This window comes from Rhinolophus ferrumequinum, chromosome 3 (assembly GCF_004115265.2).
Source record: "Rhinolophus ferrumequinum isolate MPI-CBG mRhiFer1 chromosome 3, mRhiFer1_v1.p, whole genome shotgun sequence".
NCBI classification, from domain to species: Eukaryota; Metazoa; Chordata; class Mammalia; order Chiroptera; family Rhinolophidae; genus Rhinolophus; species Rhinolophus ferrumequinum.
In genome coordinates, this window is record NC_046286.1 from 4,929,391 (window position 1) to 4,956,320 (window position 26,930).

A 26,930-nucleotide genomic window follows, 5' to 3' on the forward strand; every position below is an offset into this window, starting at 1 on the left:
CAAGGCCTTGAGGTTAATCATAAAATTCCTTTTCGCCTGACAAATGGAGCAGATCTGATAGATAAGAGTGGGTTACTTTGCTAATTCCTTTAGGATGAGCAAGCAGAACAAACCTGGTAGACGAATTTCATTAGAAGGTGCCAGTTCCCTTCTTCAAACAAGTTCCCTTCTTCAAACAATTTCCCTTCAACCAGCTCCCCTTCCCCAAGCAGGCAAGGGAAGGTATAAAAGTAAGAGCTTTTGCCTCAGACACAGGGCCACCCCCATTCGGGACCCCCTCCTGCTCGGGAGCTGCAACCTCTTCTCCTGCCTCAAATAAACTATTCTCTTTTTAAAACTTTTTGCCTCTCCCTGGTCCGTGTTTCCATTCTTCGGCTTCACGAGACATGATCCCGGCCCACACCCAGAAACTGCCAGCAGATCCAACATCACCTACATCATAGGGAATGCCAGTAGCGGTGACTGGGGGAAAGAAAAGAAAGGAGTGGGGGGTGAGGTGGGGAGAGACATTCAGATGTCTAGGGCTCAACCTTTCCAGGCAGAGAACAGCGAGTGCAAAGACCCGGAAGGTGGAGTCTGCTATTGTATTGGAGAAACAGCAGGGGAGCCAGTGTAGCTCCAAACAGCCAGAACTATGGAGATGGCTATGTCCATTATCTTGATTCGGGTGGTGATTTCCCAAAACTCTAAAAATTGTACTCTTTAAAAAAATGCACTTTTCAAATATATGGTGATGGAAGGGAACTGACTCTGGGTGGTGAACACACAATGGGATTTATGGATGATGTATTACAGAATTGTACACCTGAAATCTATGTAATTTTACTAACGACTGTCACCCCAATGAACTTTAATTTAAAAAAAATGTACTTTGTTGTATGTCAATCATATAATTGCTTTGAAAAGTCATAGCTACCACAAACTAGAAACTGCTCTTAAGAATCCTTGTAGACAGTAATAATAAATCTTTGCTACTCGACCCTTTTGCTCTTGAGTTTTCTATAAAATTACCTTTCCTGTTTGCATAGTCTTTTTTCTCCGGGCATTATGGATGTCTTCTTGTTCCATACATAGCACAGTATGTACAAATAAATGTTTACTCATAAATTAAGAGATGTCGCCATCCTGCCAAACAGGTGAGGGAAGCTCCTGGATCTGAAAGTGATCAGCTGGGTGTTTTTTTTGAAATGTATGGATGGTGGGATATGACTTGGCAATAAGAAGGAATGAACTATTGATCCAACAATTTGGATGGATCTCAAGGGCAGTATGCTGAGTGCAAAAAAGCCAGTCTGAAAAGATCACACTGCACGATACCATCTAGTATATAAATGACAAAATTATCGAGATGAAGAACAAATTAGTTGCCAGGGGGTAGGAAAGGTGTTGGGGTGGGTGGAACAGAGTGATTATAAAGGGTTAGCCTGATGGAGATCTTTGTGCTGATGGACTACTTCTGTATCTTGGTTATGGTAGTGGTTACACAAGTCTACACGTGATAAAATGACAGAATTACACGCACACACACACACACACATACACACACCCCAGTATCAATTTCTTGGGTTTTATATTGTACTATAGTTATGTAAGATGTAGCCGTTGATAGAAGGTGGGTGAAGAGTATATGGGACTTCTCTGTATTCACAACTTCCTAGACTCTATATTTCAAAATAATAGATTTTTAAAAAAATGTATGACATCTGCTTCCAGAAAGATGGAGTAGATAGATATATATTTCCCTATTCCTACTGCTAAGTACAACTAAAACCCTGGACATTTTACACACACACACACACACACACACACACACAATACAGGAATAAGACTGAAAGGTGGAGAGAAGAAAGCAGAACTTGGGATAGGGAACTTGGGAACCCAAGGAACAAGATGTGTTCTCTGGATTTTCTTTTTGCCTCGTGTATCCCAGACTTGGAGTTGAAGAAATTGGCAATGAAGAAACACCAATGTGCAGCAGACAAAAAATACCCCAAGAAAAGCCTACTCTCGGTAGCCAAAGGAAGAGAAAACAGGCAGCTAAGACACAGTTAAGACAGAAAACTTTTAAACAACAGCCACTCTACTCCAGCCAAACACCACATTAAAAACTGGTCCTACCCCCACCCATGCCACAAAGGCCAAGTGGGGAGCTTAGATTTCCACCCTGTGAGACTGTAATGAAATGCCCAAACCCCTGCTAGGGTGGTGTCAAAAAAGAGCTAGGATTATCCTCCCCATGTGGTAGTAATGAGGCATTGTCCCCTCCTGACTGAAGTCGTGTTAGAAGAGGCTTAGTCGGGACATAAAGGACGTTCACCACTGCCCAGTGGCGATGGGGCTGCATATACCCCTATGTCAGAGAGGCCTTGTGGCAGCAGTGACAAGGTCGTCCACCACTCCCAGCTCAGGAAGTATTGGTGTGGCCTACTGGAGAGCTGGAATTCCCACCTGAGCCTTCCCCTTGGGTGTCCATGGAGGCTAACAGGGCAACCTGAACTATGTCCACCTGTCAGTAACCAAGGGGACGCCTTCTCCTTCTTCTGCCAGACCATTGTGAGAAAAAGCCAGCAAAACAAGGTTTAAGTAAGACCCAGAGTCTCAGAAGATAATATAAAAATGTCCAGTTTTCAATCTAAAATGACTCATTCTCCCCCCGCCCTCCAAAAACCCAAACTTTTCATATCAAGAACCAGGAAGATCTCAAAAAGAATTTAAAGGACAATCAATAGATGTTAACACCAAGATGAAAGGGATGCTAGAATTATTTGACAAAAATTTAAGAGCAGCCATCATAAAAAATGCTTCAACAAGCAATAACGAATATGCTCAAAATAAATGAAATAGAATATGTAAAAATGAACCAAATAGAAATTTTGGAATCCAAACATAAAATAAATAAAAAGTCAGTGGATGAGTTCAACAGCAAACAATTAGTAACAGGCAATAATCAGTGAACTTGAAAATAGAACAATAAAAATATCCAATCTGAACAACAGAGAAAATAGACTTACAACAAAAATGAACAGAGCTTCAGGGACCTATGGGACTATAGCAAAAGATCTAATATTCATGTTAGAGACCCCGGAGAGGGAAACAAGGGAAAGAGCCAAAAAAGGTTACTAGAACAAATAATGGTTGAAAAGCTCCCAAAGTTGCAAGAGACATAAACCTACATATTCAAGGAGCTCAGCAAACCTCAATCAGGATAACTCAAATGCACACCAAGACTTGTCATAGTCAAACTTCTGAAAACTAAAAGCAAAGAAAAAAAAACAGCCAGAGAAAAATGACACCTTACTTTTGGGGGAAAATAATTTGAAGGACAGCAGATTTCTCATTAGAAACCATGGGCACCAGAAGGAAGTGGCAGAATGTTTTTCACGTACTGAAAGAAAACTATCAGCCCAGAATACTATAGCCAGTGGAAACATGCTTCAGAAATGAATGGGACATAAAGACGTTGTCCAATGAAGGAAAGCTAAGAGAATTTGTTGCCAGCTGACCTACCCTAAAAGAATAGCTAAAAAGTTCTAAGGAAACGAATGACTCTCATAATATCAGGAAGGAAGAAAGAATATGGTAAGCAAAAATATGGGTATGTATAATAGTTTTTACTTTTTCTGATGTTTGATGGTTGAAACAAAAATCATTACTGATTGATGTAGCTCTAAATGTTTGTAGAGGAAATATTTAAGACAATTATACCTACTGGAGGGAAAAGATATAAATGGAGGTAAAGTTTTATACTTCACTTGAACTGGTAAATGGCAATACCAGTAGACTGTGATGAGATATGGGTAAATAATGTAACAACTAGAAAAATAACTAAAAGTTGTACAACTAAAAGCTATGAAAACTACACACTCAATTACACTATAGATTCCTTATTTAAAAACTTATTACAAAACTACACTAATGAAGACACTGTGTTACTGGTATAAGGATAGAGATACAGATGAATGGAATAGACTTGAAAGTCTAGAAATAGACTCTTACTTTTATTGGTTGTTGATTTTCACCAGGACAATTCAGTGGAGAAAGAATATGCTTTTCAACAAATGATGCTAAGACAATTAGATATCCACATGCAAAATAATTAAATTGGTCCCCTTCATCACATCATATGTAAAAATTAACTCAAAATGATTCAAATTCCTAAATATGAGAACTAAAACTGCAACTTTTAGAAAAAACATACATGTAAATCTTCATGACCTTGGATTAGCAATGATTCATTAGATTGGACACTACGCACAGCAACAACAATGAAAATAAACTGGATAACATCAAAATTAAAAATTTTTGTGCTTCAAAAGACACTCAGGAAAATGAAAAGACAACTCACAGAATGGGAGAAAAGTTTTTGCAAATTATATCTGATAAGGGACTTGTGTCTATAGAGTATAAAAAGAATTATTACAACTCAATAATGAAAAGACAAATATCCAATTTAAAAATAGACAAGGGATCTGAATAGAACTTTCTCCAAAGAAGATATACAAATGGTCCATAACCACATGAAAAGATGCTCAATATCAAGGAAATATATACAAATTCTTAACAAAACATTCACAAATAGAATTCAGCAATATATGAAAGTAATTATATACCATGTCCAAATGAGGTTTATTTGAGGGATGCAGGCTGGTTCAGTATTTGAGAATTAATCAACACAATGCACCATATTAGCAGGCTAAATTCACATGTACATAGCATTCAAATGCAAAAAAAGCATTTGAAAAAATTAAACATTCTTGATAAAAACTCTCAGAAAAATAGGAAGAGAACTTCTTCAACTTGATAAAGAGCATCCACAGAAAAAAATCTACAGTTAATGTTATATTTAATAGTTTAATAAAGACCAAATGCTTTCTCCCTAAAACTAGGAACAAAAAAACGATGTCTGCTCTCACCAGTCCTAAATAAAGTGCCTGCCAGGAGGTGTAGCCAGCTCAAAAAGGCAAGAAAAGGCAATAAAAGGCATTCATATCAGAAAGGGAGAAATGTGTGTAAACTAAGTGTATCAATGTCAATATCCTGGTTGTGACAGTGTACTACAGTTTTGTAAGTTGTTATCATTGAGGGAACTAGGTAAAAGATACAGGGATCTCTTTATATTATTTCTTCCAAATGAATGTTAATCTACCATCATCTCAAAATAAAATGTTTAATTTAAAAATTGTATGGATTGCCCCTAAATCCCTTTTGTTTTTATATGCCTCGCATTCTTAGCATTGCAGGGAAGGATAAACACATTAATACTACTGGTGAGAGCGTGAACTCTCCTATTCAATGGTTCCCTAGAGAGGCCATATTCTTTTAGAGCACGAGTTTTTGCTTTCAACAAAAATAACATTCATCAGGTGTGATGAATGGTTCAAGGAGGATGCTGAGTCTCTGAGCTTGAGGAAGGTTTTGTTTTATGTAGCTAATGTCAGATATCTAAATCAGCTGATGGGGTGCTCCAGGTAAAGAAACATGAAATGCAAGAAATGGCCCTGAGGCCCCTGCAGCTGAGAGCTGAATTGGGAAGGAGCGATAATGATCAATACTCCTGACAAGAAACCTCTTCTTCCATAGGATCTATTGGTGTGTATTCTGGTGAGAGGTGGGCAGAGAGACAAATAATGATAGACTATGCAGCCATGATGGTGGGGACTGGGAAGTCGACTGGTGGGGACCTAGGCTGAGGGATGACTTGCTTCTTTTTTAAAAAGGTAATTTTGGGGGGACTTCTGGAAAAAATTGAACTTACTATGATGAAGACATAAGCATAGGTATGCATTAAGTCTGTTGATTATTTATTGTAAAAATCTCACATTTATATGGTTACCGTGCTTAGCCGATCTCTGGAATTAGGTAACAATTGTTTTTGGGGAGGGGCATTGAATGACTGAGGGACAGGGGAGAGAGGGAAATTTATCTTGATTTTTGTATTATGTGCATGTATAATATTAGCTATTCACAAGAATGAATAAATTTAAAATTAATTGGTGGCCAGATTTCCTGTAAGTCTTAGTACTATTTTGCTTAGGTTTTTTCTTGAAGGTGTAAGTCTAGAAAACTGCCACCTTCCCACCTTTGCCATTGGGTCTACAGATGTCCCTGGTATATGGGTTATACTTTAAAGTGTATGAACGGAAGAGAGTGAAAGTAGCACTGGCAGTAGTGAGAGTCAGAAGACCTGGGTTCTAGTCCGGATCTCACTAAGTGGTTGTGCCCTTGGTAAGCTCTTTCAACCACTTCCCTGGGCTTCAGTTTTCTTATTTGCAAAACGAAGACATTGATGTCTAATGTCCTTGGTCATTTTGACAATTACTGTCTCATTTTCTCCTGCCCTCGACATTTGGGAGGGGTGCATCCCTGAAGTATTGAGTAAACATGTGCCCATTGGTTAACCGGGTAGGGGCTAAGAGGGGCACAAAAAGATGAAGAGACGCCCCCTTCTCAGTTCTTCAGCAGAGCAGACCGCAGTGGTTCTGCGGACCCGAGAGGCCTTTGAAGCTGTTTCACTCGCCACCGATTCCTGGAGTAGTTAGTTGGGGCTCAACAAATGAGTGAATGTGTGAAGGAAATGAATGAGAAGTAGACCGCGAGCTGCGCAATTTTCCAGCGAATTCCTGCAAAAAGTCACAAACGCGCCGCCTTTCCCCCGCGCTTCGAGGCGACTTCCGGAGTGTGAGGCTCGGGCAGCGGACGGCGAAGCCTTTCGGACCTGCCTCCGCAGAGCCGACCGCAGGGCCGAGGCGATGGCCCCGAGCTCGCCCATCCGTCGCCGCGCGCCCCGCCCCTCGCCGCGCGCGCCCCCGCCGCCGCGCGCCCCACCCCTGACCACGCGCGCCTCGGGCCGCCGGGAGTCGGGCGAGCGGCGAGCTGTCTGCGCGTCGCTCAGGGCTGGCGGCCGCCGTGCCGCGCGGGTGGGTGGGATCGCTGCGGAGCTCCGAGAGCCGGCTAGGGGCGGGGGAGCGCCATGGCGGCCGCATCCGGCCCCCGCGTCGCGGCGAGGTGAGGGGCCGCCTCTTCACGGCTGAGGAAGCCACAGTTCCCCGCCTGCCATCCTCGCGGGCCGCGGCTCCGGCATGGCCGGGATCATTAAGAAGCAGATCCTGAAGCACCTGTCCCGGTGAGAGCACCAGCGCCGGCCCTCAGCGGCCCCGGGCCCTCCTAACCTCCTTCCACCTCCGGGATGCCGTGTTCCGGGCCCGGCCTCTCTCTTCAGCCCGAGCCGGGACCCGTGGCGGTCCCCGTCTCAACGCCACCTGGACAGCCTTTTCCCCGCTCCGCTGGCCCCGACCGTTGTCAGCACTCGGTGCTTCCCTCGCCCTGGGCCCTCGGGTACAGGGCGCTCCTGCCCTTGCGCTGGTGCCTCCGGCTCTTCCCCTCCCAACACCCCCACCCCGCAGCCCTCCCGACCCTCAGGGATCTCCCGGCCGCCTGCCCCCGCCCTCAGCTGCCACACCGCCGAGCGGGTCACCCCGATCTCCCTGGCGTGTCTTCCGTTCCTGTGACCGTCCCTCCGAGGTCCCCCGGGTTGCACCCCTTTCCTGCCGGCCCCCTGCCGGGTTTCCTCTCCCCTTTGGACCCGCTGCCCCTCCCTCCGGCCCTCTGCCCGCCTGGTCACGCGCCCCATCAAGCCCCCGGCTGCCTCCTCTCCTTCCTCGGACTCTCCGGACCAGACCCTTATCCCCCGCGCGTTCTGAACGACCCTCATACCCAGTCCTTCCTAACCCATCCTCCGCCCAGATTTCCAACTCCGACGTTGGTTTTCTCCTTCCCAGAAGCTCGCAGCTCGTCCTCTTCGTCGTCTGGCTGACCCTGTTGCATCACCCTTGAAAAAGATACCGTCCCTGCACCCAGGGCCGCTCCTTTGATCTCCCTTCTCCCTCCTTTGCTTCTCTTCTCATTACACAGACTAAATGGAGAAAGGTCATGCGAGTTGGGCATAAAGTTTCAGCAACCTTCCCTTTAAGATGTGGAGGGTTTTTTTGACAGCCCGTGAAAAGAACAATGTCCACTTCTGCTTTACAGCCATCGAAGCAGTGTTGTGTCCCTCAGTAATCTGGGCAGAAGGGGGTGGCAGGCCACGCGGTGTGCAGGTGGAGCTGGATGACTGCTGACCGCAGGTTATCAGAACTCGTGTCCACCAAAATTGGAAGCGAGGCTCTCGCTTCGTTTTCACGCCTTATTTCAGGTGGGGGTTGGTGATGCCTTCATACCTTTCGCCAGCCTTGTATCTCACGTGGAGCGTGATTCACGTCTTGGCTGCACAGTGGTCATTGGTTTTCAGGAGGCGGGAGTAGGGGGAGAAGCCAGTCAACGTGGGAGTGGAAGCACGGGGGGGGGGGCCTTTCTAATGTGTCTTTCCTGGACTTCTCGTTTGTTGGGGAGCCGTATAGGAGACTGTGCTGCCACTGCTTCCCTTTTCCTCGTTGGCACTCGGACTTATTTACTGTTCCTTTGATTTTAGGCTTTAATTAGTAATTGATTCAGATACATCTTTTGGTTAATCACCACGTTGTAAAAGTAAAAGCAGGGTGGCTGCTGGAGCTGGAAGGTGCCTTTGGACCCTTTACTAGGAGTAGCTCCCTATGCATTCTTTTTCAGGTAGTATTCCTCTGCGTGTTCCATGAGTTTAGTTGTTCTGTGTGAAGTTTTAAATAAAAGTAGGACTCATATTGTGAAATGGGACAAAAAGTTTAACGAAAGGGAAACTATTAATTTGAATGAATATTGTGGGGACAGAGCCGGGAGAGCAGTTTCCAGGCTCTCGGCCTCACATGGAAAGGTGCTGGCTCGGGTAGTAGATGGCCGTCGGCTGTGGCTGGTTGGCCAGCAGCTGTAACCAGTGAGCCATTGGCCACTAATATAACTGCCGCGGCTGTGCTGGGGAGTCCAGGAGAGTCGTCGGTCGGTCGGTTGGCAGAAGAGCGGACAGCAGGTCGCACGTCGTGTGAATCCAGCCTCCAGTGAGACTGTAGTGGTATGACTCCCCGACTAAGGACTCTGGGTGTTCCTTTTTGGCCTCACTCTGTCCTGTGTTCTTATGTGGGGAGCGGGACCAGAGGCCCCGCAGGCCGCCCCGCATGACAAATATAGAATCAGAGAATTTTAGGGTTGAGATGATGTCACTTAACATAGCATTGTGTGTAAGAGCCCAGGCCTTTAGTGGTTTACTTTGTTCACCTGTAAAATGAGGCTAATAATAGTATCTAACTTAAAGGGCTATTAGGAAGGTGACCTGAGTTACTACATGTAAGGACTTAGCACAGTGCCTCGCACATAGTAAATGCTCAATAAAACATGAACTGTGGTTGATTTTGGGGCCACAGCTTGCATGATAATTTGATATAAGCCATAGATTTCTCCAGGAAAGTCCATACACGTGGACAGGTAATTTTTTAATATAAGTTCCAGGTGTGTGTATGGGGTAATGAGCCCCTAAAGTACATGCCTGAGCCCGGCAAGGCATCCTGGAACTAAGTGACTAACCCCTGACTTGTTCAACCCCTCATTTTACGGCTGAGGAAACTAAAGCCTAGAGAGGATAAATGACTTGCCCAAGTTGTAATGGAAGGTAAGGTGTAGTGGAAAAGCCCAGCTTCCTGACAGGTGTACTTTCCCCTGTAGTACACACATGTTCTGTGTGCTTCATATATCTATGAAGATAGGAGTTTTAAAGACAATTTTAATAGTATATGCTGGCACATTCAGTGAATCCTTAGTGAACAAAGTATCTCTTTTAGATGAAGTAGGAATAGGTATGACAGACATTGGGAGAAATTTCTGATTTCCTCAGCGTTGGATGGTTGATTGGGGAGGAGGAGAAGGAGGTTATTCAGGCTGCAATTTCAGGGCTCCAGGAAGAGGTGCCAGGACGTGGGTCTGATTGGGGGAAAGTTCAAACTCCTGGGGCCTTTGTGTTTAAGTTGGAGAAACTGCCTAATCATGTGTGACATTGTGCCTCTGTGTGGGCTCTACTTCACTTACAGAGGCTGCCCTGCCTGGAGGGAACTGTGGCTTCAGTGGCTCGGTGGCTTGCCAAACGGTGGGGAAACAGCAGAGAAGGTGTACTGAGTTACTGTGTTAAATAAATATCTGTAGGTGTTTAATAATTACTTGTTGCTGCTGCTGATGACAGTGCCACTTGACCTGGAGGAGAGTGTCTTACAGCAGGAGACACCCCAGTGACTTGCATAGCATGTTTAATTTTCGTCATGAAGTTTCAGATACTATGAAGAGTGTATTATTGGAATGCATCTTCTTTATTAGTAGAGTATTTTGGTAAATAGGCTTTGAGGGAGGTGGTACTCAGGATCTTTTTGTTAAGCACCTCCTGTGGGGGAGGTACTGCTCTGGGCACTTGGGAGTCAGCAGGGAAGAACTGTGGAGTCTCGTAAGGGCTGTAAGCTCTGGTTTGGATGACTGCTGTGTATGCAGATTGCTTCAACGCACAGCGTTCATTTCAACAGACCCACTTAGAAACAAGTCAGCATTTACAAAATATCCAAAATTGAGTTTTTCACTAAATTAGATTATTGTTTTAGATCACCTTCTCTAATGACCTTTGGTTATCTAAGTAAGAGGAAATATGACTGATTGTGCAATAAGTCAGGGGACTGTGGCTTATGGAAAGATCACGGACTCTGGAGCCAGACGAGCCGGATGCACTTTCCAGCTCTGCCACTTAATGAGCACAGGGCAGCCTTTCTGAGCCTTAGTGTTCTCATCTGTAAAAGACGGGAGGAGGAAGAATGCACCTCCTTAGGAGGGTTTTGAGGATGGGGACAAAGGGTTATAATTCTGGCATGTAAGTAGGGTTTGCGAAAGGGTAGCTGTTACAGCAGCCAGAGAAGTTAGGGACACGACCATGGTATGGACGACAGCAGCCTACCCCCGACTGGCTGTTTCCGAAACCCATTAAAAGTCTCAATTATTTACTGTAAATGGCGGCAGGAAGTGGGACCTTGAGTGACAGAGACATAGCTGATAGACATCAGGATTAGGCGAAACTCAGAGGCATAGAAAATGTCCGAGTCCTTTTGGAGAATAAGAGCCTGACTGAGCTCATTCCTCTTAGTTTCTGGTCAGTGGCTCCCTCCGCTAGTTATTAATCAGTCTCCTGGAGACATCCCGGGCGGTCCCCAGTGGGCAGTGGGGAGTCAGGCTCAGAAAGGCTGCTGCTTACCCAGGGTGTGAGGGGGTGAAAGTTTGTAGAGCTAGTCTCAGCTTCCAGCTCATACCGCTTTATACTTAACTTATCGTCACCTTCGTTTCCCAAATAATTATTTTGTGCATTTTCTAGTAATGGCCAAATCATATATGTCTTTGTCTCTCTCCCTCATCTTCCTGTATTGCTTCAGAATAAAGCTCTTTTATTTACTTAGCAGATATTTAATAATGATAGCCAACTGTGCGAATAAGCACTTTATAAGTCTTAGGATGATTTAATCATCAGCCTTACCCTATGAGGTATATATTAGTCCTATTTTATAGATGAAGAAATGAGTCACAGAGAGGTTAACTAACTTGCCCAAGATCATGACTAGTAGGTGATGGAACCAAGATTCAAATTCAGGCACTCTGATCCCAGAGCTGTGCTTTTTCACCACTCCGCTGCTATAATGGTTCTCTTCTATTGAGTATTTCAGCCTGAGCGAACCCTGGTCACCAGCACCCACATGAAAGAGCACAGTGTCACCAGCATCCAGAAAACTCCTTCCATCATTGCGTCTCCTTACTGTTACCGCCACCAAAGAGTAACCACTGTCCTGATTTCTACCAGTATATATTAGTTTTTGTCTGCTTTTATTTTATAGAAACGGAATCATATAGTAGGTATGCTTTTGTGTCTGGCTTTTTAGCTCAACGTTATTTTTGTGAGATTAATCCCTGTTGTTGCATCAAGTTGTAGACCTCCATTTTCATTGCTGTATTTGTTTATACATTTTACTGTTGATGGACATTTGGATAGTGTCCCAGTTTAGGTCTATGATGAATAGTGCTACTGGGAACATTCTAGTACATGTTCTTTAGTGACCAAATGTATACATATCTGTTGGGGATATAATAACAGCGGAATTTCTGGGTTGTAGGATATACATAATGTTACATTTTAATAGATATCGCCAGCTTTCCAAAATTGCTGTACCAGTTTACACTTCCACCAGAAAAATGTATGGGAGTTCTGGTTGTTTTATATCCTTGCCAGCACTTGGTCTTTTTCCTATTCATTACGGGTATGGCCATTCTGGTGGGTGTGTTTTGAAATGTTTTTTACTTTGTGGTAAACCAGACGGCCACTTTATTCTAAACTTGTTTAATTTTAAATTTTGATCTATTTGTAAATTTTAGTCACAAGCAAATGGCAGAACCTTGAAAACAAAAGATCTTTTTTTTTTTTTTTTTTTTTTTTTGGAGAAATGTTCAAATTAGGCAGGTTCAGTGAAAATAATTGGGATAATTTATAACCATTAGCCCATAACATTTCTTACTTGAATGGATGTGATGACTAGCTCCCTCTCAAAATAACAATCATGTACATTAGGAGAAAGGGGGCCTGTTCTTCAGGCATTTGGGTTTTTGTTAAATATTTGGGCTTTAGACTACCTTGGATATTAAATAATTTCATTCTGTTCTATAAGCTTACACTCCACTCTTACTAAAGAAACTAAAATTTGAATTTCATACTTTTCAAAGGTGAATTTCAAAGGTGTAATCTTTACACCTTTCCAAGGGTAAAATGGTTGCCTTGTGTCTTAAAAGTAGCATTTAAAAGCAATAAAAATTTCAAAGCAGTACCGTTGTATCTGACATGCAGTAGCTCAATGTATAGTTCACAAATAATGAAATTGCCTGCTTTGAAAAACTGGTTGAGAGGCACGTCAGAAAGGTAGCGGAAAGGACCAGAACTTTGGATTCCAAAAGGTGGCTGTTCTTTTTGACTCAGCCACTTGTAAGCTCTGTGTTCTGCAAGTCTTTGAGCTTCTTGAAGCTTCCTCATCTGTAAATGGGGGATAATAACACCCAGTGTTGTTTGGAGGATTAGAAGTAATGTATAAAAGTGTTTGGTCCTGAAAAAGTAGGCATGTCCCCCGCTTTCTCAAAAGTAGATTTTTTAGACCAAGTGAGACGCAGAGATGATTTTGCATGTTTTAGATTCTGATTTTATAGATCAAGGCTGGAAGTATTAAGCCAGATTCTCCCAGGACCAACCTACTTCTGAGAGATAAGCATTTTTGAAAGTATGTAAACTCTTTTCAATTCTAGAACTCAATTCAGTGTAGAGGGTCCCCATTTCTTCCTGGGGGTACAGGGACTGAAAAATTAATAAATAATGACTATCTTTACGTATTAAAATTGCTGAAAAGAGATCGCTGTTAGTTTCTGAAGATAATGCTTTTCAGTATCTTGAAGGTTGTGCCTAACTTATCCAAATGTCTAATTTTTTAGATATTTAGGAATTATGTTTCTTAACATTTTAATACAGAGATGAGTGTTCTTTGTATCAGTCTTAAGGAGAGAAGGAAACAAGGATTGTTCCTGTTTATAAGTTTTTTTCATCTCAAGGCATAGTTCAAGGAGGAAACTTTGATCTCAGCACAGGTGAAATAGGTGAAATGTATACACTAGATTAGGTCCTTAGAGGATTTATTTATATAGAGTCAGAGAAGATAGCACAATTATATACTGTATCTTGGAGTGAAAAACAAATTAGAAGTCGTTTAGTTTCTGTCACCTCGTATAGAACCTGGTTGAATAATAATCTGTAAGTATAGCATTAATCACTGGGGGAAAAAAAGATTCTTTTCATCACAACTCAGTTCTCTGCACCCGCTGGAGTGTGTCCTCCAGGACAGCAGGGCCTGTGTTCCTTGGCTGCTTTGAAAACCAGAGAGTTTGAGGATGCTTTGAGTGGGTGAAGTGGGTGCAGGAGATGTGTGGAGTGGGAGTGCGTGGTTGGAACTCAGGGAACCTTAGACCTGAGGAATGTGCAAGTTGGGTGGGGGGCAGAAGGGCAAGGAAATCCAGTTTGCCCAGTATCATTAAGGGACCTTTTATCTTTGTGGATGAGGTAAGTACTTGCTACTTACTGGTGCTGACTGTGGATTCTAAGTACACTTTCCAGTGTTCATAAGCAGTAAAATCAATCAATATCTGTAGTAAAGGGGAAAACTAAAGTGTGAAAATAGTACACATTAGTGTATTACTAATTTAGGTAAAAGGTATGTAGTTTGTACCTACTTGCCACAAAAATAAGGACTTGTATTATAAAATGTTTGTTTTATTTGCATACAGCAATGGTTATTTTACATGTATATTCAGCCTTTATAGTACATTGGTCATATGTAGCTTGGATGTCAGTTCATTATTTAAAAAATTAGAATAGAGATCATGAGAGGTCAGTATATTTAAGTCTCTGACTTATGGAAGTATTATGTTCTCAAAATTTTTAAGTTTGAAGTTTGGAATGCGTGGTCCAATAGAAATAGTGTTATAAATGTTGAACAGATTCCCAAGTTAGCTCACAAAAGCTGTAGTGGATTAATTACATATAATATAAGCTCACGGGGAGTTCTTGGTCTTGGTTGTTAGTGAGTCATTTGAAGGAGGAGGGGAGATGAAGGAGAAGAAGAAAAAGTTTTTTCTTTCCTATCCGTTGGAATCGTTTAGCTCATAGAGATTATTGTACTCTGCAGGGACTTCTTGGGTTGTAATTGAGGAGTGTGAGCAGTATTTAATGAGCAGCGGGAGATGCTGATGTCATGCAGTTTGCAGAATAATTTCACTCAAGGAAGCATTATCCTTTGTCTTTTTTGACTTTTGAATGTTTGTTAGATGTTTACATAGGTGAATTACGTGTGTAGATTATATAAGCCGAGAACCGAACTCTGTTTTACCTATAAACACAAAGTGTTGACAGCTTTAAACTATGGCGAATGTTCCAGAACTGTAACTACCATGGGGGAAGGTTGTTATGAACTTTACCAAGTGTTTGTCACTATTTTAAAAAATGTAACTCTTGTCATTGCCATTCCTGGAACTCAGTTTGTTTGGGTTGAGAACTACCTACTTAGACTAAATTCTGAAACAGCTGAGGTATGCTCATGATACGCTCTCCTTTCTCGCCTTTCTTTCCTTGTGTCTCCTTTCTACTTCCTAAGGCCCCTGTTCTTGGGCGCCCCATTGTGCTGATTCTACCCGCAGCCCTTCACACTCCTCCCCCAACGAGGCCTGCGTGCTCTGCTCCCCTCACTTTCTCACCAGAATTCCCAGTTCTTTAGGATACATGATTGCAGCTAAGTCAATGGGGAAAAGTAGAGAACATATTGTGGAGCAGGAATCTATCCTGATTAGACCAACTCTATTTCAGAATATGTTCTACAGGGTCAGCTCCCTGAAGCTACTCTTCCTTTCTTAGCTTCTGAAGCCACAGATACTCTGGAAGTTCTCTGTTTGTTTTTGAGTTTCCAAAACTGATTTCTGTTGCAGTGGCGGGGGGATGGGGCAGGGGTCTGGGCAACAGTTTGTGGTGTGTACGAGTCATCTGAAAGTTGGGAAATTTCAATATGTAAAAAATCCAGATAAGGATGGGCTAAAGTTCATTCAAGCTGACTGTGTCTAAGCATCTGGTCTAGTGCTTTCTCAGGCAAAACTGAAAACATGCATTTCCCTTTTCTAAGAGAAATCTGTTTTCTCTAAGGAAATCTGTTCCCTTCCTTCCTTCCTATCCCTTCAGTCATGCTGCCCTGAGAGGCGCATTTGTGCACCTCTGGTCACATCACTCTTGCCTCTTGGGGAGGATATAATACCAATGAGATCTAGTGGGAAAGGGTTTTACTTCTACTAATAGAGGCCTATCTCATATTTAACTAATTCTTCCTCAAATAATAGTTGTGAACTCTAGACAATATATGAAAAACAACTTCTTAAAGACATTGGAAAGTGACCAAATCAGGCAGAAACTGATGGGGAACTTGAAAGATAGGAACTGTATTGGGTAAGAGTCTCATTTACACAGCTTTTTGCCTGAAGATACTCCCCAGTTTGCATGGTGAGTGGCGGCTAGAATTTAAGCAAAAATCCAGTCTTACTAGCTTGGGGAGTCAGGATAGAGTTAAAGGTTACAAGAGGAGCTAGAAAGTAAGGGGAGAAATCTCAGACAGGAGGGAGCAACAGGAGGGGGAGCGCTAAAATCTGCTTTTAAACTCTGTCCAAATCCTTGACATGCATGGGGGAAGACTCCATGGAACCTAGAAAAAACAATAGTTAGAGAGCTGAAAGAATTGAGCTGAGATTCAGCTTCTGTCTACTGCAGAGTATACAGAGTTTGGAATATGAATCCCACCAAATTAATTGTCCAATAAGTAGAACAAAATTCACTCTTCAACTGATGAATGAATGGCTAAACAAAATGTGGTATATCCATACAATGGAACATTTGTGGCCATAAAAAGGAATGAAATGCTGATTCATGCTATAACACGCATGAACCTTGAAAAGATGCTAACTGAAAGAAGTTAAATACATAAGACTACATCTCTATGAATCCATTTATATTAAATGTCCAGAATAGGCACATTTATAGAGACAGAAAATAGAATGATGGTTGCCTAGGGTTGTGAGGGATGATAGCAGAAGGGTATTTTTTTGGAGTTGAGTAATGAAAATGCTCTAAAATTGATTAAGTTTAAGATTGCACAATTCTGTGACTATATTAAAAACCAATGAATTGTACACTTTAAATAGATGTATGTATGGCGTGTGAATTATATTTATAGATTTATTTATGGTGTGTGAGTTATATATAGAGCTGTTGAGAGAGAGAGAGAGAGAGAGAGAGAGAGAGAGAGAGAGAGAGGCAGATAGATAGCAGCTGAAAATTTTCAAGTTTTGTGAAAAACATTTATAGAATTCAAGAAGCTCAGTGGATCCTAAGCAGGATAGATATAAAGGAAAACACCCCAGGCACATCACAGTCATATTGCTGAAAACTAAACATAAAGATAAAAATCTTGAAAGCAGCCAGAGGAAAATGACTCCTTACATATAGGAGAACAATGATATAAGTTAATGGCTGACTTTGCCTCAATAAAAACAGGTCAGAAGACAACGGGATGATACTTTAAAATGCCAAAAGAAAGAATCTCAATCTAGAATCTCATATCCAGCTAAAATGTCCTTTAAAAATGGAAGGTGAAGTAAAGACATTTTTAGACAAATGAAAACAGAATTAGCAGTACTACAATAGATGCTGAAGGAAGTTCTTCAAATTGAAATAACACCAGATGGAGACTTGCATCTATAGGAAAGAATGAAGAACACTGGAAATGTAGACATAAAAGGCTATATATTTTTTCTTCTCTTAATTTCTTTAAAAGACAAGACTGTTTAGCACTATTTTGTTGATCTATAGCATATGTAGATGTAATATCTATGACAACATTAGTCCAAAAGATGAAGGACAGTAAATGAACTACATTGTTGCAAGGATCTTACATTTTTATATGAAGTAGTGCAGTATTAAAGAACTCTAAGTAGATCATAAGTTATGGTTACATATTGTATCCTTAAAGAGTCTCTCTCTCTCTCTCTCTCTCTCTCTCTCTCTCTCTCTCAAACGAGCGCGCGCGCACACACACACACACACAAAGAGGTATAACTAATACTGAAAATATTAGGTTAATCTAAAAAGAAGGCAGGAAAGGAATAATAAAGAACAAAAACCAGATGGAACAAATAGAATGATAAACCGAAATCCAAACACTGTCAACAATTATATTAAATGTGAGTGAACTGAATGCTTCAATTTAAAGGCAGATTGTCAGACTGGATATAAAAGGGATAGACATAAATAGAAAGTGAAAGGATGAAAAAAGGTACACGTGACCAGTAAGCACGAGAAATCTGGAATGGCTATATTATCATCAGATAAAATAGACCTCAAGACAAGGATTATTACTAAAAATAAAAAGAAACATAATAAAAGGATCAAATCATCCGAAAGATATAATCATAAAGGTGTATGACTCTAATAACAGACTTTCAATATACATGAAATAAAACCAGACAATTAAAAGGAGAAAAGGGCAAATCCACAACCATAGTTGGAAAAAAATTTTTTTTTTTAATTGGGGTAGGGGAACAGGAGTTTATTGGGGAACAGTGTGTTCTTTCAGGACTTTTCTCCAAGTCAAGTTGTTGTCCTTTCAGTCTTAGTTTTGGAGGGTGCAGCTCAGCTCCAGGTCCAGTTGCTATTGTTAGTTGCAGGGGGCACAGCCCACCATCCCTTGTGGGAGTCGAACCGGCAACCTTTTGGTTGAGAGGACGCGTTCCAACCAACTGAGCCATCCGGGAGCTCAGCGGCAGCTCAGCTCAAGGTGCCGTGTTCAATCTTAGTTGCAGGGGGCTGAGCCCACCATCCCTTGAGGGAGTCGAGGAATCGAACTGGCAACCTTGTGGTTGAGAGCCCACTGGCCCATGTGGGAATCGAACTGGCAGCCTTCAGTTAGGAGCACAGAGCTCCAACCGCCCTGAGCCACCGGGCCGACCCCGGAAAATTTTAATACTCCTCCTTCAGTATAGAATAACTTGATAGAATAACTTGAAAATATCAATAAAGATATAAAGGATCTGAATAACATTATGCATTACCTCACGTAACTGACATTTATAGAACATTACACATAAGTGCAGAATACACATTCTTTTCTATTGTACAGGGAATGTTCATTAAGATAAACTATACAATATGTCTCAATAAATATAAAAATATCGAAAACTGACATATCCCCTGACACAAAGGAATTAAATTAGAAATCAGTAACAAGATAGCTAGAAAAGCCACCTCTCCAAATTTGGAATATTTAAAATACGTTTCTAAGTAACTCATGGTCAAAGAAGACATCGTAAAATAAACTAGAAAATATTTCTGTCTAATTGACAGTGAAATTCAATATATCAAACTTTGTGGGAGATAGTGAATAAAGTAAACAATGGGAAATTTATAGTTTTAACTGCTTAAAAGAAAAAAGTTTAAAAATCAATGATTGAACTTTTCATCTTAAGCTAGAAAAAGACGAGCAAAATAAACCCAAGTAAGTAGAAGAAAGAAAAAATAAAGAGTAGAAATCAGTGAAATTGAAAACAGGGCAAACAATAGAGAAAACTAAGGAAGCCAAACGTTTGTGTTTTTTAAAGATCAATAAAATTAACCTTTAGCATGACTGTACAAGGAAAAAAAAACGTACTATCAGGATGAAAGAGGGGATATAGCTAGATCTTACAGATGTTAAAAAGATATTAAAGGATATTATGAATTTTTTTTGTCAATAAATTTGACAACTTAGATGAAATGCACAAAATTATTTGAGAAACAACTTATCAGAACTGACAAAATGAAATAGAATATCTGGCTAGTCCTATATTGATTAAAGAAATTGCATTTGTTGTGAAAACCTTTTTCATAAAGAAAACTCCTGGCCCTGATAGGTTTATTGGTGCTGTCTCTCAAATATTTAAGGAAGAAATACCTATTTAACACAAATTATTTTAGGAAATAAAGAAGGGAAACACTTCCAAACTTGTTTTAGTAAGTCTATCATAACTCTAGTAACAAAAGCCTAATAAAGATATTGCAGGCAACGTGAATGTCTATGTAGAAAATGTTATGGCTTCTTTAAAAAAGTTATTAGAACTAATAAGTTAGTTTAGCAAGGGTGCCGAATACAAGATCAATATACAAATATCAGTTGTCATAAAGATTGGAAATGAACTAAAACTTACCGATTCACAGATAATATAATTGTTTACATAAAAATCCTAAAGTTCTACAAAACAATCACTAGAGCACATAACTGAATTTAGTAAGATTTCAGGATACAAGGTCAGTGTCGAAATAGTGTTTTACTGATATCTATTAGCAGCAAACAACTAGAAAAAACAAATTTCCTTTATAATAGTGTCAAAAATATTAAATATATAGAAATAAATTTAAGAAAAGATGTATACTAAAACTACAAAACATTAGTAGGAGGAGTTAAAGAAGGCCTAAATAAATATACCATATCTTGAACGTATACCATATTTAAGGATAATCGGGCTGATTTTTAGTACATCCAGTCTCTCCGAATCGAGCCAGTGTCAATGCAATCCCAATCAGTATTTCAGCAGGTGCTTTTTTTTTCTGACAAATTAGCTGGGTGATTTAAAAATTGATATGGAAAGGAAAAGGACCTACAATGGTCAAAATAATCTTGAAAAACAAATGAGGGGATTTATACTACTTACTTCAAGACTTAAAATGAGCTCCAGTAATAAAGGTAGTGTGATAATTGGCATAAGGATTATCAGATGAGTAGAACAAAATAATAAGTTCTGAAATTAAGCCACGCTATGTAAATCGCACCTCAAATAATACAAAACCAGTTTAAAAACTCAACGTTGTAAAGAACAAGCAAAAATCTAGAAGGAAAGAGAATTTTCTCCTAAGAAAGGCATGTATTTGTTCAAGAATAAGTTTTGAGAGTAAACCTATTAGGGCAACCTCTAAGACTGAATGGAATATTTCAGCAGATTGCCTGGGGTGGAATGTTAGCTACTTTCGTGATTGAGGTGTTTTGTTTCTATGGTGCAGTGGTCCTGCATCTAAATCAACTGCTGCAGTGTTGTGTTGTGTTATATCTTTGCTTAAAGACAAGCCTATGGTGTGGCTGAGCAGTGAAAATGCTTGGATGTGGATTTGGACAGCTTAGAAGCCCAGGGCTGGGCTGTGATCACCTTAGTGAAAAAAACAGTGAAGAAAGCAAAGCGTATTTGTGGACCTTTGTAATTCTCCTGTGAGGGTTCAATTTCTATGGGACCCAAAGCAGACAGATTATTGCAATTATTGATTCTCTTATTAGCAATAAAGATACCGAATTGCAGGATGAAGGTCGTGGGAGAGTTGAATGAATGCTGGGTTAGGTCCCATTTCTGCCATTTACGTAGTCCCAGCTTTACCGCTGGCTAGCTGTGACTGTTGGGCAAATCATTTAACTTTTTGACCATTTGCAAATTATAGACTTGGACTAAAGATTATTTAAGATCTTTTTTAGCTCAGAAATTCTGTGAATGTGAAAATCTAAGAATTCTCACTTCCCAACATTGTACATTTTCACAAAGATGTCTGAGAGCTTCTCTCTGTTGTCTCTGGCAGATTGCAGTCCTTTGGCAGAAATGAAACCTGATCAAAACCCTGTTTTTCCAACTAGATTTCAGTTTAGCTTCTGTGCTCTGTAACAGTAACAGATGGCCAGAAAATGTTTTCCCACATACTAGAGGTGGATAAATAGCAGGCTTCCATTAGCCTTTTCAGCCACCCTTGGACTCAGTGATATCTTCCTCAGAGAGGAACACAAATGCTGAGTAAAGTTTGTGCCGGCGACTGTGGAATGGTTTCAGATCAGATCTTAGGTCAGTGGTGTCCTTGCTTGAGCAAACCTCCACAAACCTTCCCCACAGCAACTGGCCCCAGGGAGCGTCTTTTTACTTGTGTTTTGTTATTATTATAAAATGCAGACAAATTCAGTGGAAGAATTCTTACTGCCTTTTTAAAGAAAGTAATCAGGTGATATCCATTTTTTGTTGAATCCTAATAGTAAATTGATAAATTAATAAGCAAATATATGTTACATCGTTTCTACTATTATGGGAGAACAGCCTGTGGTGGTCTAGATGCTGTTAAAACTGTCCTGAAGAAGTCAGCGTTGTCATTTGCCAGTTGACATGGCTATAAAATTCATCGGGAGGCCTGTTGTCAATTGGTTGGCCTTGCCTTTACAAGCTTGATTTTGACTAGCTTCATTGATGATTTTATTCCCTGTCCTATGTTCTCTTGTGACCCGTTAGTACTAGAGAGAGAAGGGATAAAAATCTAATCCTGGAGCCAGAGTGGGATATAATGGGTTTTGGGAAACATTAATTCAGTTTTTTTGTTTGTTTGTTTTTTAAGATTTTATTGGGGAAGGGGAACAGGACTTTATTGGGGAACAGTGTGTACTTCCAGGACTTTTTTCCAAGTCAAGTTGTTGTCCTTTCAATCTTAGTTGTGGAGGGTGCCGTTCAGCTTCAGGTTGTTGTCTTTTCAGTCTTAGTTATAGAGGGCGCAGCCCAGCTCCATGTCCAGTTGCCGTTGCTAGTTGCAGGGGGCACAGCCCACCATCCCTTGTGGGAGTAGAACCGGCAACCTTGTGGTTGAGAGGACGCGCTCCAACCAACTGAACCATCCGGGAGCGCAGCGGCAGCTCAGCTCAAGGTGCCGTGTTCAATCTTAGTTGCAGGGGGCACAGCCCACCATCCCTTGCGGGACTCGAGGAATTGAACTGGCAACCTTGTGGTTGAGAGCCCACTGGCCCATGTGGGAATCGAACCGGCAGCCTTTGGGGTTAGGAGCATGGAGCTCTAACCACCTGAGCCACCGGGCCGGCCCTATTAATTCAGTTTTAACCTTGTTCAGATTTCAGTTTCCCGATAACCTTTCTATCCAAAGGATAGAAATAAGTATACTCGGAATGGAGATGCTGCATTGAGATAGAAAGACAGATCTGAGCGCTGTCTCTGAAAGGAAACCTGAGTCCGATGATAATAACCTTAGCCTCCTAAACCTTTTTTAAAAATTGACATACAATGTTATATTAGTTTTAGATGTACAACATAATGACTGGACATTTGTATCCGTTGTGAAATGATCAGGTGTGCCTTTCATTATGATAAAAAAGCCCTTTTTTTAAAGATGATAATTTAAGCCTTTTCTAAAGAAAGAAAGTAGTGGACTCCAGAAATAACAATTATTATGATTTATTTATTGAGCACTTAATACATGCCAGGTATTTAACTTACATTAGTTAGCTCTTTTAATCCCAGCAGCCCCGTGAGGTTGGTTCAACAGTTTGTCTAAAGTTACAGCATTAGAGAGCCAGGTTTTGAGCCCAAGTCTAACTCTAAACCACCAAGCCATAAATAGAATAGAAGTTAAAAACTTTGTACTTGAAGAATGAATTTATGCATTTGTTTTCCATCTGCATGCAGCCTCTCATTTTCCCTTCCTTGAATTATTTTAGCTGGTCAACTGAAACCTCCAGTTAAAAGCATTCTCAAATTTTAGAGAACAGAAAAAAATCACCTTGAGTTTGTTAAAAGGCAGATTTCTTAGCCCTTCTCCATTGTGATTCAGCGTATCTGGGGTGTGGCTCAATAATCTGCATATTAAACGTACCCAAGTGATTCCACTCAGGTGATCAGAGGAGCGTAGTTTGAGATACATTGCCCTAAACACTGGCGAGGTTAGGATGAAATGTAATACAATCTCATACTTGTTTTTTCAAGGCTTCTAAAGTGACATTTATTTTATATGGAGCTGTAAAATGGAGTTAGATTTTGCATAGAATACAATATACAAATTAGATTTATGGTACCTATTTAGTATAATCACGCTGAGAATGTTATTGCTAACAAGCAGTGTCACTTACTCTTAACTGTGTTTATGTTTCATTTTTTTTGAGGTATGTTCCTCTTTTTTTCAGAGAGGAACATATTGGAAAAAAATCCCTGTCACTTTATTTTCTTAAAAATGCCTTTTTTATCATAAGGAAAAGTAGCGTAAATTAGTGATTCTCAGCCTTTTCTCCCAGCTCCTGCATGTTAAAGGATTCCTGACGCCCGTCTCTGACAGTGGCTCTTCCCTCCCGGGATCTCAGCTGAGGTAGGGAGATGAGGTCTTATTAGGATCTGTGGGCAGGACAGGAGGAAACTTACAGTCTTTACAAACTAATTTTATGTCTTCAAATATTCTTATCCTTAAGACTAATACTTCTGAAGGATGCCCCGCCCCTATTTCTGGGCTGAGTGTGGCTTTCCTGATACTTAACAGTAGAGAAAGGGTTGCTAGGAGGGAATAATATCTTATGTAAATATACGAGGGACTTGATAAAGAAAGCCTGCCTGGACCTAGTGATTACAAGTAATGCTGAGTTGTTTTCTGCTTTCCTTTTCTTCCCTCAGGACCATGTTTTCCTCCAAGTTCCTCAGGGACGTGCACTGTATCTTCCTTTACTTTTCATTGTTGTTGTTCCATGGAGTGGAAGTGTTTAAGATGTTCTTTCTTTCCTTTCACTCCAGTCCTGTTTCCTCGTAGGTAGTCATTCCTTGGAGGAAAAGAGGAATTCTTTCCTTCTGTGGCAAGTTAGTTTTCAGAGGATAGGAGCCATTAGAGAAAGCTTGTCCTTGTGGTTCAGAGAATAAAATTGGTTCGTACTCAGTAAATGTTGACTTAAATTTCTTTTTATTAATTGAAATCAGTAAGAGTATATGTAAGGACCTGGGATTTTATTTTCCCCTATTTAAAAGCTCGTTAGCCTGCTATAGTTCCTGGATGTGGCAGAACACAGGAGACTCCTGGATCAGAGAAAAGGACTTTGTTCCTCATGGCCCAGCAAGCAGCACGAGCAGATGCTTGTATTGGTTCTCCTTGCCCCCCTCCACACACACACAGTCCCGTGGGAGTGCCTTGAGTGGGCCCAGACATGCCTGCACACGTGTTATAGGAAGGGAACACTGAGCTTGGGCAATCCATTGCTTTGGGTAGGTGGGCAGCAAGCATCCTCTTTGTCCTAGAGCGGGACATTACTTCATTCCTCAAAGCCGATCTCTGCAGGACAGTCCTGAGACGGGGCCTGGGTACGGAGTGGTCAGGGCCCTGCGTTTTTGGCATATCCAGTAAGACCGTGTAAAGTGTGAGACCCATGGCAGAGTAGTTCTCCCAACAGTAAGTACATACGATAGGTCATTGACAGAAATCTGATTTATTATGAAACAGTTACCAGATGAAAAAGTACATAGAGTAATATAAGGAACAGCCATGCAGTCACCTCCCAACTGGAGAAACAACCTTTATCCGTACAGTTGAAGCTTCCTGTGCAGCCTCCCCTGTCCCACAGGTAAGCACTTTCCTGAAGCTGTTACCATGCCAGCTGTAATGACGAGCGGGGAAAAGGAAGAGGGGCACACTGGAGTGGGGCTGATGAATTTATTTAGCTATGTCTAATCAATGTATTTAGCAATATGCGATAGCAAAAGACAAAGGCACTTAAAAGAATATGTTAATGAGAGAAAGTAAAGGTGGTTAAGACTAAACTATATACATTGATACCAATGTCATGTCAAAGGAGTACACACACACTTATAAGTTTAACAGATGCCAGCATATGTTTACTATTGATCAAAGATCACTTGGCTAAATATGCAAATAATATCAATAAGAAGTATCCAAAAGCAGTAATAAGCTCTATAGGATAGTTGCTATTACAGTAGATGCCAAAAGCTCACCAAACCATAGGAAAAACAACAGTGGAAAGGTCAGGAATCAAAACCTTGCCAGGTCCGCAGTGGGGAAAGTGGGAGACGCCTCAGTCTCCCACTGCTGCTTGCTAGGTCCCACGAATGCTGCAGCTGCTGCCATTGCTGCTGTTGTCGTTGGAAGCTGGGGCGTCTCCTGATGCTGTAAGCTGCATACAAGTTTTCAAAAGGCTAACCAGTTCTCATGGAGGCTAATTGTGGGGAACAACACTAGAGAGGCTGGGAACCCCAGCCCTCACCAGGTCCGCAGCTGGAAGTCACGGCGTCTCCTGGTGGTGTAAGCTGCATGTTGTATATGAGTTTCCAAAATGTTAGAATGATAAAGAATCACCAATGACAAATGACGAAATTACACTGCCAACTGAGGTCTGTCTCATATATTTTTTTCAGATGTACCTTAGAGCCAGGCTCCTTGTTCCTGCCTTCCCCTCCGGGAATGGCCAGTTCCAGGCGGGTCTGGCAGATACTGTGATAAAAATATTGCTTATCCGGCTGAAGGGCCAGTTCACAGTTCATTCGGACAAACAATACTTACTATTCTCGCCTGGAACCATCGGCCCAAGGCCTTCCAAAGCCTGGCAACACGTTATTGTGATAGAACTTAGTTACTTTTTCTACCTCATCTGCTGATTCGGGCAAAACAGACCGAAAGCCAGCTCAGAGTTAGTCTGGGACAAACTTCACATGCAGTCCTCCACATGTGAGGGAACAAACAGACAAAGCTCACATTCAGTCTCTCGTGTGAGGGAACAAAAGGCTGACAGACAAAAGCTCACATCAGCCAACGAAGGCAAATTTTCCTAACACCTTTCCCACACCAGTGCATCCCTTATTATCATATGGTATTGTTTTGCATGTTGATAAACTTTCCAAAAAATTTTTTACAGTCATTTAAAAAATTGTTAAAGAGCCTTTTTACATAGTAGTATCATTTTAGGCATTATAGAAAAAAATTTAAAGATAAAGCTTTTGCATGTCATGGTGTTATGGTTCACGGAAAACCAAAAATACTAAAAACACAGTTTAGTAAAAGGAAAGGATATGTGTGAAAAATAAAAGTTGGTAAACAATATATAACTCTAAAGGCAATTGTTTGCGTCTAATTTACATAAGTATAGTTACGGATGGAGGGCAAAGTACAATTATTGCGGTGGAAAACAGTGATTGTGAGAGGCAGCAACCGTGAGGATTACAGGGAGGAGATTCATGTGGAGAGTTTGTCACGCAGGCGACAGGTTTATGCTGTGAGGAAGTGGCCTCCAGTTGATCCAGCCAAAGAGATGAGAGAAGGGGGCTGGTTAGCCAGCAGGGCAATTAGCTAAGAGGAATGTAGGCCCAGCATTCTGTCAGGTAACATGACCTAAACACCTCGTGGTGCGGGGCGGGGGGGTCACACGTGGGAGAATTAGAGAACACCCTAAGACCCTCCGAGTTTAATGTGAGATGCATCACTTAGGGAAAGAAAGCCTAGTGGGAAGTCTTGAGTTGGCCCTCGAATAGCAGAGGGTGACGAGGGTGCTCCAGGAACGAGAGTGGGTGGC

At 41.3% G+C, this 26,930-nt stretch overlaps 1 protein-coding gene across 1 annotated transcript in view; it reads left to right on the forward strand.

The window, feature by feature from the left end:
- The first annotated feature begins 6,838 nt into the window (after nt 1-6,838).
- The window catches only part of BLTP3A (bridge-like lipid transfer protein family member 3A), a 52,836-nt gene continuing 32,744 nt past the window's right edge, over nt 6,839-26,930 (forward strand). Inside the window, exon 1 of the mRNA XM_033098015.1 lies at nt 6,839-7,123. Coding sequence (XP_032953906.1) covers nt 7,080-7,123 — 44 coding nt within the window. The 5' untranslated portion in view covers nt 6,839-7,079. The remainder of the gene's footprint in view (nt 7,124-26,930) is intronic.